Source organism: Pollicipes pollicipes, unplaced genomic scaffold (assembly GCF_011947565.3).
Source record: "Pollicipes pollicipes isolate AB1234 unplaced genomic scaffold, Ppol_2.1 Scaffold_4740;HRSCAF=5597_pilon_pilon_pilon, whole genome shotgun sequence".
Classification (NCBI taxonomy): Eukaryota; Metazoa; Arthropoda; class Thecostraca; order Pollicipedomorpha; family Pollicipedidae; genus Pollicipes; species Pollicipes pollicipes.
Genome location: NW_023596545.1, coordinates 32,572,090 through 32,584,678, shown reverse-complemented (window position 1 = coordinate 32,584,678; position 12,589 = coordinate 32,572,090). Strand labels below are relative to the sequence as shown.

Here is a 12,589-nt window from a genome sequence, read left to right as displayed (position 1 = left end):
TGCAGGTCCCGCACCGTGTCATGGCCGCCTTCAGCCTGCAACATGGGCTGCCCGCCCGGGTCGTTCATGTCATGACAGCCCACCGCCTGCGACATCGGCCGCCCCCCGGGTCGTTCATGTCATGACAGCCCACCGCCTGCGACATCGGCCGCCCGCCCGGGTCGTTCATGTCATGACAGCCCACCGCCTGCGGCATCGGCTGCCCGACCGAGTCGTCTGTGAGGGCGAACGGATCGGCGCCGCGCCCCGCCCCCGCCCCCCCGCCTCTTCTGTCCCGGGCTGTACGCGCTGGAGAGGCGGCAGGTCGTCCGCCCAGGCGTCACACAGGTCGGGCTCGGCCCGCTCCCACCAGCCGTCCGCCGCGAGCGGCACCGGTGGCGGCGGCTGGCTGCTGTCGGGCAGGCCGGGCGCCGGCAGCCACGGATCGTTGTGCAGGGGGACGAGCACGTGGTCCTCCCACCAGGGCTCCGCTTCGTTTGGAGGTCCCTGGATGCCGATAGGCCAAAATGGCCGCTGCAGATCCCCTTGGTAGCCGACTGGAGGCCCTTGGCGAGCACGCGGGACCTCGCCTTGGTAGAAGAGGGACCCGTCGGCATCTGGAGCATGCGCCTCCAGCAGAAACTGGTAGGCAGTGAGACATGCCCGCTCCTCCAGCAGTGTTTGATAGGCCTCTGCTGTCTTGCGCTGGTCCAGCTCGGCGGCTGATACCTTCCGCTTCTGCTGATCCATATGCCGTTTCCTCATCACGCTCAGACGGTCTCTTACAACCCCTTTCTTCACTTGGTAGAGAGGCATCGCGAATTGCGGGTGTATTTCAATGGCGACTAGTGCCTGACCCCGGTTGATTCGGCTGCCGGCCGGTGCCTCCTGGCGCTGCAGCTGGTCGGCAGCCTGTGCCCCCTGGTTGTCCAGTTGGTTGGCAGCCGGTGTCTCCTGGCGTTGCAGCTGCTCGAAAGCCGGCGCTTCCTGGTGATTTAGTTGGTCGGCAGCCGGCGCCTCCTGCTGTTCCAGTTGGTTGGCAGTTGGTGCCTCCTGGTGTTGCAGTTGGTCGGAAGCTGGTGCCTCCTGGTGTTGCGGCTGGTCGGCAGCCTGTGCCTCCTGGTGTTGCAGTGGTAGGCAGCTGGTGCCTCCTGGTGTTCCAGCTGGTCGGCAGCCTGTGCCTCCTGATGTTGCAGTTGATTGGCAGCTGTCATTTCCGGGTGTCTCAGTTGGTCGACAGCGGGCGCCTCCTGATGTTGCAGCTGGTCGGCAATGAGTGCCTCCTGGTGATGCGGCTGGTCGGCAGCCTGTGCCTCCTGGTGTTGCAGTTGGTCGACAGCTGGAATTTCCTGGTGTCCCAGTTGGTCAACAGCAGGCGCCCCCTGACGTTCCAGATGGTCGGCAGTCTGTGCCTCCTCGTGTTGCAGCTGGTCGGCAGCCAGGGCCCTCTGGTGCTGCAGCTGGTCGGCAGCCTGCACCCCCGGTGTTGCAGCTGGTCGGCAGCCGGCGCCTCCTGGTGTTGCAGTTGGTCGACAGCTGGCACCTCCTGGTGTTGCAGCTGGTCCGCAGCCGGCGCCTCCTGGTGTCCCAATAGGTCGGCAGCCGGCCCCTCGTGGTGTTGCAGCTGGTCCGCAGCCTGCACCCCTGGTGTTGCAGCTGGTAGGCAGCCTGCACCCCCTGGTGTTGCAGCTGATCCGCAGCCCGCGCCTCCAGGTGTTCCAGTTGGTCCGCAGCTGGCGCCTCCTGGTGTTGCAGCTGGTCGGCAGCAGGTGCCTCCTGATTTTGTAGCTGGTAGGCAGCCAGCGCCTCCTGGTGTTGCAGCTGGTCCGCAGCCTGCACCCCTTGGTGTTGCAGCTGGTAGGCAGCTGGCACCTCCAGGTCTTCCAGTTGGTCAGCAGCCAGCACCTCCTGGTGCTGGAACTGGTCGGCAGCAAGCGCCTCCTGATATTGCAGCTGGTAGACAGTCAGTGCTTCCTGGTGTTGCAGCTGGTCGGCAGCCGGCGCCTCCTGGTGTTGCAGCTGGTCGGCAGCAGGTGCCCCCTGGTGCTGCAGCTGGTCCGCAGCCTGTACCCCCTGGTGTTGCAGCTGGTCCGCAGCCTGCACCCCCTGGTGTTGCAGCTGGTAGGCAGCTGGCGCCTCCAGGTGTTCCAGTTGGTCTGCAGCCGGCGCCTCCTGGTGTTGCAGCTGGTCCGCAGCCGGCGCCTCCTGGTGTTCCAGTTGGTCCGCAGCCTGCACCCCCTGGTGTTGCAGCTGGTAGGCAGCTAGCGCCTCCTGGTGTTGCAGCTGGTCCACAGCCTGCACCCCCTGGTGTTGCAGCTGGTAGGCAGCTAGCGCCTCCTGGTGTTGCAGCTGGTCCGCAGCCTGCACCCCCTGGTGTTGCAGCTGGTAGGCAGCCAGCGCCTCCTGGTGATGCATCTGGTCCGCAGCCTGCGCCCCCTGGTGTTGCACCTGGTAGGCAGCCGGCACCTCCAGGTGTTCCAGTTGGTCTGCAACTGGCGCCTCCTGGTGTTGCAGCTGGTCGGCAGCAAGCGCCTCTTGATATTGCAGCTGGTAGGCAGCTGGCGCCTCCAGGTGCTCCAGTTGGTCTGCAGCCAGCGTCTCCTGGTGTTGCAGCCGGTCCGCAGCCTGCACCCCCTGGTGTTGCAGCTGGTAGGCAGCCGGCACCTCCAGGTGTTCCAGTTGGTCTGCAGCAGGCGCCTCCTGGTGTTGCAGCTGGTCGGCAGCATGCGCCTCTTGATATTGCAGCTGGCAGGCAGCTGGCGCCTCCAGGTGCTCCAGTTGGTCTGCAGCCAGCGCCTCCTGGTGTTGCAGCTGGTCCGCAGCCTGCACCCCCTGGTGTTGCAGCTGGTAGGCAGCCGGCACCTCCAGGTGTTCCAGTTGGTCTGCAGCTGGCGCCTCCTGGTGTTGCAGCTGGTCGGCAGCAAGCGCCTCTTGATATTGCAGCTGGTAGGCAGCCAGTGCCTCCTGTATTGCAGCTGGTCCGCAGCCGGCGCCTCCTGGTGTTGCAGCTGGTCCGCGGGCTGCACCCCCTTGGTGTTGCAGCTGGTAGGCAGCTAGCGCCTCCTGGTGTTGCAGCTGGTCCGCAGCCTGCACCCCCTGGTGTTGCAGCTGGTAGGCAGCCGGCGCCTCCAGGTGTTCCAGTTGGTCCGCAGCCGGCACCTCCTGGTTGTTCTAAGCTGGTCGGCAGCCAGCACCTCCTGGTGTTGCAGCTGGTCGGCAGCAAGCGCCTCTTGATATTGCAGCTGGTAGGCATCCCGGTGCCATCCTGGTATTGCAGCTGGTCCGCAGCCGGCGCCTCCCTGGTGTTCCAGTTGGTCCGCAGCCTGTCACCCCCTGGTCTTGCAGCTGGTCCGCAAGCCTGCACCCCCTGGTCTTGGCAGCTGGTCCGCAGCCGGCGCCTCCCCCGCCTCCTCCTGGTCCGGTTGGTTGTCCGCCGGCCGCTTCTTCGGCGTCTATTTCCTCGCTCTCGATGCCGGCAGGCAGGATCCACAATGTTTCGCTTGGCGGCTGTCTCGTACCTAGCCAGATAGGGCCGGGCGGGCGGCGCCCAGAGCTGTCGTGCTGCCCCCACCTGCGCCTGGGCGAGGGCGGCGGACCGCCGCCATCGCCCGCCCTCCTCGTGCGGGCGCTGGCGGCGGGACCGCATGCACCAGCTCGGGCCAGAAGCCGGGCCGGCGCGTGCCCCAGACGGGCCGCTCGTGACTGAGGCCGGCGCGGGCGGCGCGCCGCCACAGACTCGCCCGGCGGCAGCTGGTGGCAGGCGGCAGCGGTGTTCGGCAGCGGGTCCGGCAGCAACATCGCCAGCCTCGACACCGGCTCGTACCGCACGCCGTCGAAGCGCACGAAGTAGCGGCCGATGTCACCGTGGATGATGGCGCACGGCTCCGGAGCCAGCCACAGCTCGTCTGGCGGCGGGGGCGGAGGCCTGTTAGCAGCTGTCAAGGTCGAACTCTCGCGACGATGGGACACTCACCGCCGGTCAGAGCGCGTAAAGGTTTGGGCCCCACCTTCCAATTTCTAGGGATTCCTTCACATTCTTGTTTTGAAGGGAGTGTTTAACATTTGTATGGGGCTTTGCACCTGAAAAGACATATTGAAGACCATTCGACGTTGTTCACAGCTCTGCCCTTCTTGAGACCAAAAACCCTCTAGTTACTGAACTATACGCCGGCAAAAATGTGCAGACTATTTGTGCAGACTTTCAAGATAACTCAGGCACCCATGACGTCATCATAACGTCATTCAATCCTGTCATCTCACTGATCATGCGGCATCAATGCCAATGGCAAAAATAATTGTCGAGTTCTTCATATCTGACGGTTGCGGGCACGCCTTCCAGATAAAAACGGCCGTCAATTGCTTCTCAACCATGCCATGCAAGCTATGTGAAATTCTAAAACGAATTATGTTTGTGCTACATAATGCAAAGAACATACACTCTTACCACTCATTACGGAAATAACTGAATACAAGTGAGCACTTTGATCTCACGGATACATAAGCAAAAACACCAAGAGAAAGGGTGAAAACACGAGCAACTAATCATGTTTAGCTCAGCATACATCCATCATCGCCGCGGACCACCTCTCGGGACACTGAGGACACTTGTCTGTGACTTTATACATGTCTGGGGACGGTCCCGCAGGCTGCAAAAGCTCGCGTGCATCCAGCTCAGAAACAAGAGGGTTTCAAATCTTGAAAATGACATGGCTGTGCACCGCCATTAATAGTCATGAAAATGGCTGCATCAATTGAGAAGCCCATGCAACTGTAGAACAGTCCCTTGAAGCGTCCTCAATTCCCCACTGGACAGGTAATATGCCTTCAGGAAGCAATTCATACCAGAAACAAACAAGAAGTTTGTTTGTTGTAATGTGATTCAGTACCATGTTCAATGCATGTTGACTTAATGTGTAAAACACACTGGAACGGTCGTCAAATGGTGCCTGTATGAAGAGAAGCCTATACATACAGCAGTCTGCTCTAGTATGTCATCTTCCTTCGTGCAGCACCCAAGTTATCAGATGAATCAGATAGCGGCGTACTGCCGTTATTCCTGAAATAAGTGTCCCCTTGGTACGCACTACCTGTTGTTTGTTGTTAAATCGCAGCTAACATTGCCATCACCTAACACCTGCTGGATAACTCACTAATGAAGCGGCCTGAGCGGTGCCTGACCGCGGGTGGCCACGCGACACGGCCACGTCTCCGCCGCGACGGGCGGGCCTCACCTTCAGCGCCACCACCTCCTCGTTGCCGTCCAGCAGCAAGCGAGTAGAAGGGCTGACTCCAGGCCGCGCGCCAGCGTGTCCAGGTCCAGGTGCTCACTGACCCACGCCTGCGGGCCCGGCCGGGACACGACCCGCGTTCACACGCGCTGGCTCAGAGACCCGCCGCTCGGTCCGGTCAGGTCAGGTCAGGTCAGGCCAGAGCCCTGCTCTATCAGGTCAGGTCAGAGCTCGACTCGATCAGGTCAGGTCCAGAGCTCCACTCGATCAGGTTAGGTCAGAGCCCAGCTCGATCAGGTCAGGTCAGAGCTCGACTCGATCAGGTCAGGTCCGAGTTCCGCTCGATCAGGTCAGGTCAGAGCTCCACTCGATCGGTCAGGTCGGAGCTCCACTCGATCAGGTCAGGTCAGGTCAGAAGCCCGCCCGATAAGCCTCGCCTCGCTAGACGGACAACACCGGTCTATGGTCACTAATGCCGAATGTTAGGAAGCGGTGGATTCAACACGTCGACCCACACAACCCGCGGATGCGTTAGCCGACGGACAGTGCACCGCGCCGGGCACGACATGCCGAGCAGCATTCCCCCCAGTGGCGACTCAGTCCGTCACAGGCACGACCACGCCCCTCCACGAGTGGCCGCCCGTCAGACGCCTGCGCGGGTTCTCACCGCAGAGGCGTCGCAGTGGGCCGTGCAGAAGTACACGACGGCCAGGTAGCGTCCGTCGTAGATGACCACATCGCCCATGCGGAAACTGGCGGCGCGCGCGCGGCAGGTTCGCGTCCGGCTCGTCGGGCGACGGCGCCTCGCTCTCCTCCGGCTGAATGGGACAGAGCGGGCTCGGTTAGCCGTAGGCGCACGCCCCCCGGCGTCACAACGGTTACGAACACCGCCGACAGGTGGCAGCACCACCCACCGTCTCACGCATAGCACACAGATTCCCAAAGACGCAACGTTTGTTATTTTTGCGTCGCTTGACGCATGGCATTTCTGGGTAGCGCACACCGGTGTAGTGCTATCCGAGCTTGAGAGCGACCGCACGCGACCCTGCTGCGGCCGCGCCGCCGCTGGACGCACCTCGTCTGGCCAGCCGGTGAACCATAGCTCGTTCAGTGCGTCGCGCTGCTCGTTGGAGATCAGATTCATGTAGCCCGTGAAGTGACACAGGTGGGAGTACTCCTCATCTGGCAGCGTATTGCCGTGTTGGTGCAGGAAGTCCTGGCGAGAAGACCAGGTTCGGTACACAGTCCACATATGTACAGTCTTCCGGGAAACGGCAGTCGATCGAGTCCCGTCTCCAGGCCAGTCTACTGCGAACGGCAGTCGATCGAGTCCCGTCTCCAACCAGTCTACTGCGAAACGGCAGTCGATCGAGTCCCGCCCCCAACCAGTCTGCTGCGAAACGGCAGTCGATCGAGTCCGTCCCCAACTAGTCTGCTGCGAAACGGCAGTCGATCGAGTCCCGCCCCCAATCAGCCTGCTGCGAAACGGCAGTCGATCGAGTCCCGCCCCCAACCAGTCTGCTGCCAAACGGCAGTCGATCGAGGTCCCGCCCCCCAACCAGGGGTTTGCCTTTTCAAGAGCAATTGTAAAACATTTGTCCCTTGGGGTCATGGACACACAGAAAATGAGCAAAAGCAACACGGGCTGCGGGATGATTTCAATCATGGTTCACGTGTGCGTAGCGAGCACTGCGTCACGGAGTCACTCAATATGATTCTAACTGTGCATGGGTTTGCAGCATGTTTTTAGAGCTCAGATACATGAAGGAGTGGCACTCAACCAACATGGCATTCACAATTACCGCAAATATCCGCAAAATGGCGAAAGCAGTCCAACCTAGAATGACCCAAACGCACCAGTCTCACATGGTAAACCAAGGGCCCACACAACTGGCTGGGGCGCATGACGAACACGGCCCGCCGCCAACGTCACGCGAGGCCACACACCCCAGCTGCCACGGCACAGGGGCCGCACCACCCTCGCACAGCAGCCGGTCGGCCGCGCTCACCTTCAGGACGCGCCGGGCGTACATGGGCCGCTGAGTGTGCCAGGTGTCGGCCAACGTGACGGCCGTGTTGTAGTCGAACACGAACCCGTTGTCGGCCCAGATGGCCAGCCAGCGGATGGCGCGCCGCTCGGCGGTGCTCAGCACCGGCTCCTGCGTCGCCTCGCCCATCGAGCGCAGCACACGGCTCACCATCTGGCCGACGATTGGGCGCTGTTAGAGCGGCGTCACGTGACGACGCCGGCTATCCGGCCGTCCGTCTACTGCTGATCGCCCCAGCTGGTATCTGATGGGCGCACGCCGCACACCCGGGTTTGAGGAACCGGAACACACAGGAACGGGACCGGCTGGACCAGCTCTCACGTTATTTCCCACGCAACCACGAAAGAACTGCGATTATGAAAGCTCTTTACGTCCTCACACATGCAGACAGAACAATAGAGCACTGCCGTTTTTTTCCTTTTTCTGCCCGGCATCACGCCGCCGTCACGCCAAGATCCGAGGGATTGCAGAAATGCTGGTGCTTCCAAAGCATACTGGCATTCCACAGGGCACATGCCACGATGTAGGGCTCCTTTTATATAGCGGTGCCGCCACACCGCGCGCGGTCCGCGGGCATTGACAGTAGTCCCCCCCCCCCCCCCGTCCCTTGCGCAGCCGTGAATCGCCGTGCAGTGTTAAAAACATCGCTTTCTATCCTAAGGACAAGTTTTTGGTACTAAATCGCGCGCCATGGATTTCCCAAGGATTACCAAAAACGCTTGGCACGATTATCGACATGCCGGAAATGTATCCCAGAAAATCTTCGAGGAGTCGCCCGAACCACCTCTCTCAGGGTGAATGTCAAAAGTTATACATTACAACTACGGCATCACCACGGCGGACAGCTGGCGACACGACACACCGCACCAATCAAGAGGCCATGCGACTTCCGACGCATCCGGCGAAAACATGCGATTCCATCCCGGATCAACCGCATCTAAAGACTTGCCATGTCGTCGCAAGATGCAGAGACCCGGGTGGTTTGGTATCGCCCTCCGCGCTGGCCGCCCCTCCCTCCCTCCCTCCCTCCCCCGGCGCAGCGTGTGACGCCGTGCCGGCGGGCGGCGCACCCACCTCGACCGGCGTCTGCTCCTGCTGCCAGACGGGCTCCATGGTCGCCTCGAAGTCGGCCAGCTCGATCGTCATCGAGGTGATGTCGTAGCGGGAGCCGTGGTGGGTCGGGTCCACCACCACATACTCGTCGGTGCTCCTGGGAACGGTCAGCCGGCGCTGAGTGGCTGAGGCCGGGCAGACGGCCGGCCGCGGACTGACGACGGTCAGCCAGCTTCCAGAGGTCGCTGCCAACTTTAGCAGCAGCAGGGTGATTAGGTTTCTGCCAGCCAATTTTTACTGGCAAAACCAGCCAAGAGTTGACAGAATCTACTGGTGGCAAAAAAAAAAACTGCCAGAAAATGCTGCAAATCATACAAATACTGGAAGTAGGTTGTAAGCCCAAGTGCTAAAACTAACCAGGAAAAATAAAAACAAATGGAGCTAGCCAGTTTGTGCTAGCATGGCACACTGCACATTCAGTAAACCATAAAGCCAATAAAATGACAAAAATGTAGGATAATAAATAGTCAACAGGATTGCCAGCTGCGATGAAATTTTATTGAGATGCAAATACATTTGTTTGCATTGATCAAGCCATCAAGCAAATGAGTATTCACTGTCCCTTCCTGTGATAAAATCACACATCTTAACAGGAGGATGGTGACAACCTAAGCCAGCTGAAAGCAAGCAGACGAAAATTCCTGGCGGACAAAGCTGGCAAAACTACAAGTAGAATTTATCAACGCATGCTTAATCCTACTTAACCCTCCAAAAAGCGGGCGTCAAACAACCATGCAGTTATCAGTTTTGACATGCCACTGTACTACCAGATAGACACAATGAGAAAACCAGTGAGGCGCCAATTGGATATTTTCCCTTCAGCCCATGGCAGAACTAGAAAAAGTTGAAGCACTAGAGTACAGTGTTGGCTGCTCACTGGTATACCAGTCATGCAACTTATGTTGCACCTGAGTTGATCATAACTGGTATACCAGTTAAGCAACTTATGTTGCACCAGAGCTTTGACCAAACAGGGCGTAGTAGGCCTACCATATGGCATTGCAATGCAAATAAAGAGGGCCAGTATCCCCCCCCCCCCCTCCCCCCGAGTTTCCATCAGTTTGTGGCAGGTTTTGCCAGTAAACCCACAACAGCTTCAAAACATTCAAAACTCGTTTTAGTCAGCTGAAATACCAACCTCTGTGGGCACGGATGGTCGGAGAGGGGTTCGGAAGGGAAGGGAAGAGAGGATAATGTCGCGCGCAGTTCCCAGCAAGAGCAGCAGGGCCGGCGCCGGGCCTTCGCGCCCGTTCAGCGTGCGAGACGGCGTGTTCAGCACGCGGCTGCACCAGCGGCTATCATCGCTGCACTCACGCTCTATACCAGGCGATGACGGTGCGGTCCGTGATCCGCATGTGGTAGACGCAGACGCCGAGCGCGCCGGCCACCGACGAGTAGATCCAGGGCAGCAGCAGGCCCAGGCCGTGAGAGGCAGGGGTGTCCATGAACTGCAACGGCCGGTCACGTGCGTCACATCCCGCCACCGGGCAGCGCGCCGGCGGGGCGTCGCGGTGCCGAATGGGCCGCGGCCCGTGCAGCCGAGCGGTTCGGGAGGCGATCAGCATCACCAGCGACTGAGCGGAATGTGTCGGTTCAGCGATCATCAACGAGCTGGTTGAATGGTTCGGTGATTTCCGCACGTAAGTACGGACGTAAGAGGTAGTAAGTACGCGCATCGCTCGCGCGGGACTGCTCTGCGGTTGTGAGCAGCTCTTGCCTCCGAGATATGCACGATCAAAAACCTGCTTTTTATTTCGTTCTGTCTAGTCGTCAGCAAAATTTGCCAATTCCGACAAGTCACCGCAAACCGCACAGCACAGACAAGCTCATCTTTATGGAATAACACCGAAACTCGGCAACGAGTCAAGCGCCGAGCGGTGGCGCCACAACCTCGAGCCCGGGCCGGCGGCCTTACCTGCTGCGGGCAGTCACACGCGGCGTCATTGCAGCGAATGGCGGGAAAGTGACTGCGCATGACCAGGCTCATGACGAACAACAGGTCCTCCACGTCCTCGTCCAGCCAGATGGTGTCGCCGAAAGACGTCGCTCGCGGACGAGTCCAGGCGTTGATCGGGTGCAGCGGGTGCCGCTCGCGCATCGCCTCCAGCACAATCCCCTCCACCGCGAACACGTACCTGTGGGCCAGACACCCGGTCAGTCGCGGCGCTTCGCAGCACACAGGCGCCCGTCGACCAACGAGCAATACGCTCGCGGGAAGCCCGGAGCCAACTGGTGACAAATGTGTCTTGTGTATGTCATTGAGGCTTCACGACGCACCCAGCTGCTGAGGCTATATGGCGTCGCCAGCCTCTCACCCCGACAGGAAGGACAGGGACCCCGTACCTTTGGTTTCGCAGACGCGCAGTGGTGAACAGACGCGGTAACCACCACACTGGTGACAAATGATGCAAACGAAACCTGCTTTGTCCCGTTGAAAGACAACCGGCCGCACACACCGCTGACTGGCGACCTAGGACCATCCGGCGGGACACCGTGCCGCCGGACGCCTGCGGCCCCAGCTCTTCGCCGCGCGCGCCACTCACTGTGTGGTCAGGAGTATCTCGTGGCCACCGAGCTCAGGCGCCAGCCAAAGGAGCAGCAGGTTGAGCACGCGCGGCACGGTCAGCGGTATCGTGGCGCCCGGCCGGAAGGCGCGACACAGGATCGGCGTCATGCACATGTCCCGCTCGCACTCGCGGAACAGCATGAGCGCGTAGTGGCGCCGCGCCAAATGCTCGTGCCTGCGGAACACAGCGGCGCGTCACTGGCGGGAGTCAGGGGAGTCACGCTCACGGGTCGAGACATCACGCAGGGGGTCACGCTCGCAGGCCACGACGTCAGGGGTCATCCTTGCGGACCACAGGCACGGACGGCCCTGCAGGCCACAGGCACAGACGGGCTGGGCGACGTGGTGACGGGAAATAAGCCGACACACCCTGCCAACGCTGTCAGCCGACTCACCCCCGGGGAGACAGACAGGTTCGGGACACGGCGGCGATGAGAACGCAATCGGATCTCCACGATGCACCGCAAACCACAAACACGGCGGCACTGTCGACGGCATCACCGGCGGGACGGTGCTGCTACTGCCGAGCGCAACACCAGAGCACCATCGTCCCTCTGCGGCGCACTCACGGGTGATAGTGACGCGGGTAGATGATGTCCAGCAGGGCGTCGCGACAGAACATACTGCCGAAGTGCTCCGCGCGGGCGCGCAGGTCCTCCATGGCCAGGTCCGGCAGGCCGTTCAGCATGAACAGCATGTTCGCCGCGTGGTCCACGGCCACGGCGATCTTGCGCCCGGCCTCGGCGCGCAGCTTGGCGGTGCGCAGCCAGCTGCGCTCGCAGCTCTGGTAGGCACGCAGCACCGTGCACCGGTAGTCCGGCCCCGAGAGCCGGGGGTACCTGCCGGCGGACGGCCCACGCTGAGCACCTGCACGCCCGCGCCACGGCCTGCACAGCCGTGGCCGCCTGCGACAGCATGGGGCGGGCGTGCTGAGAAAGCACGCACTTTCGCGGGGCAGGCTAGGAACGACGCTGGGACCGGTTCCACGACAGAGGTGATATAACAAAAACTCCTGCCGACAGCAGTCCTATATCAGTTCTGCTTTAAATCCCTACATATGACCTCAGTTTTTTCCATGTGACACCCATGTCCAATATGAGTTCTTGCAGTGCAAGTGATGACGGGCTTAAGTAAACGAAGCATGAGACTTGTTGGGTAGCACTAATGTCGCGTGTAAGTCTTTTGGTAGAAGTTATGTCGTGTTTAAGTGATGACATATAAGAATGGGTAATAATAATACAATATAGTGTATAGTAATAGCAGGCTTATCATAAACATGCATGTTGTAGTAGTATAAATGGGGCATATAAATTATGTCTGACTTTATCTTGTTTAGCATCTATAATGTTTAACCAATTACAACTAAAGTAGATGAGTTTTTGCCGCAGCACTAACGCCGTGACACCACGGGCACCGGTATCTGGACGTGCCTCATTACACGCCTGTGCCAGGCGGCGGCCTAACCCCTGTCGGAACAAGCGGATTCCAAACACCTGTTACACTCCATAGATGACAATAGGATCTAAATGTGCGTCGAATCGATGCTGGCAGCCGAAGGGAACGGGCTCATTTCCTTGGGTATTTGTCAAGCATGCAACAGAAACACAAAGCAAAACAAACTAAGAATGTTGCTGGCAGCGACCGCACACTGGCTG

The 12,589-nt window shown here is 60.1% G+C and overlaps 1 protein-coding gene across 1 annotated transcript in view; it reads right to left on the bottom strand.

Annotated features, from left to right (window-relative positions):
* LOC119098223 (uncharacterized) overlaps positions 1–12,273 on the bottom strand; it is a 20,176-nt gene extending 7,903 nt beyond the window's left edge. Inside the window, exons 1-11 of the mRNA XM_037221149.1 lie at positions 12,257–12,273; positions 11,504–11,773; positions 10,912–11,109; positions 10,284–10,503; positions 9,683–9,816; positions 8,330–8,465; positions 7,217–7,408; positions 6,242–6,423; positions 5,875–5,959; positions 5,248–5,317; positions 3,803–3,884 (exon numbers count right to left, since the gene is read on the bottom strand). Coding sequence (XP_037077044.1) covers positions 3,803–3,884; positions 5,248–5,317; positions 5,875–5,959; positions 6,242–6,423; positions 7,217–7,408; positions 8,330–8,465; positions 9,683–9,816; positions 10,284–10,503; positions 10,912–11,109; positions 11,504–11,773; positions 12,257–12,273 — 1,586 coding nt within the window. The remainder of the gene's footprint in view (positions 1–3,802; positions 3,885–5,247; positions 5,318–5,874; positions 5,960–6,241; positions 6,424–7,216; positions 7,409–8,329; positions 8,466–9,682; positions 9,817–10,283; positions 10,504–10,911; positions 11,110–11,503; positions 11,774–12,256) is intronic.
* Positions 12,274–12,589: the final 316 nt, after the last annotated feature.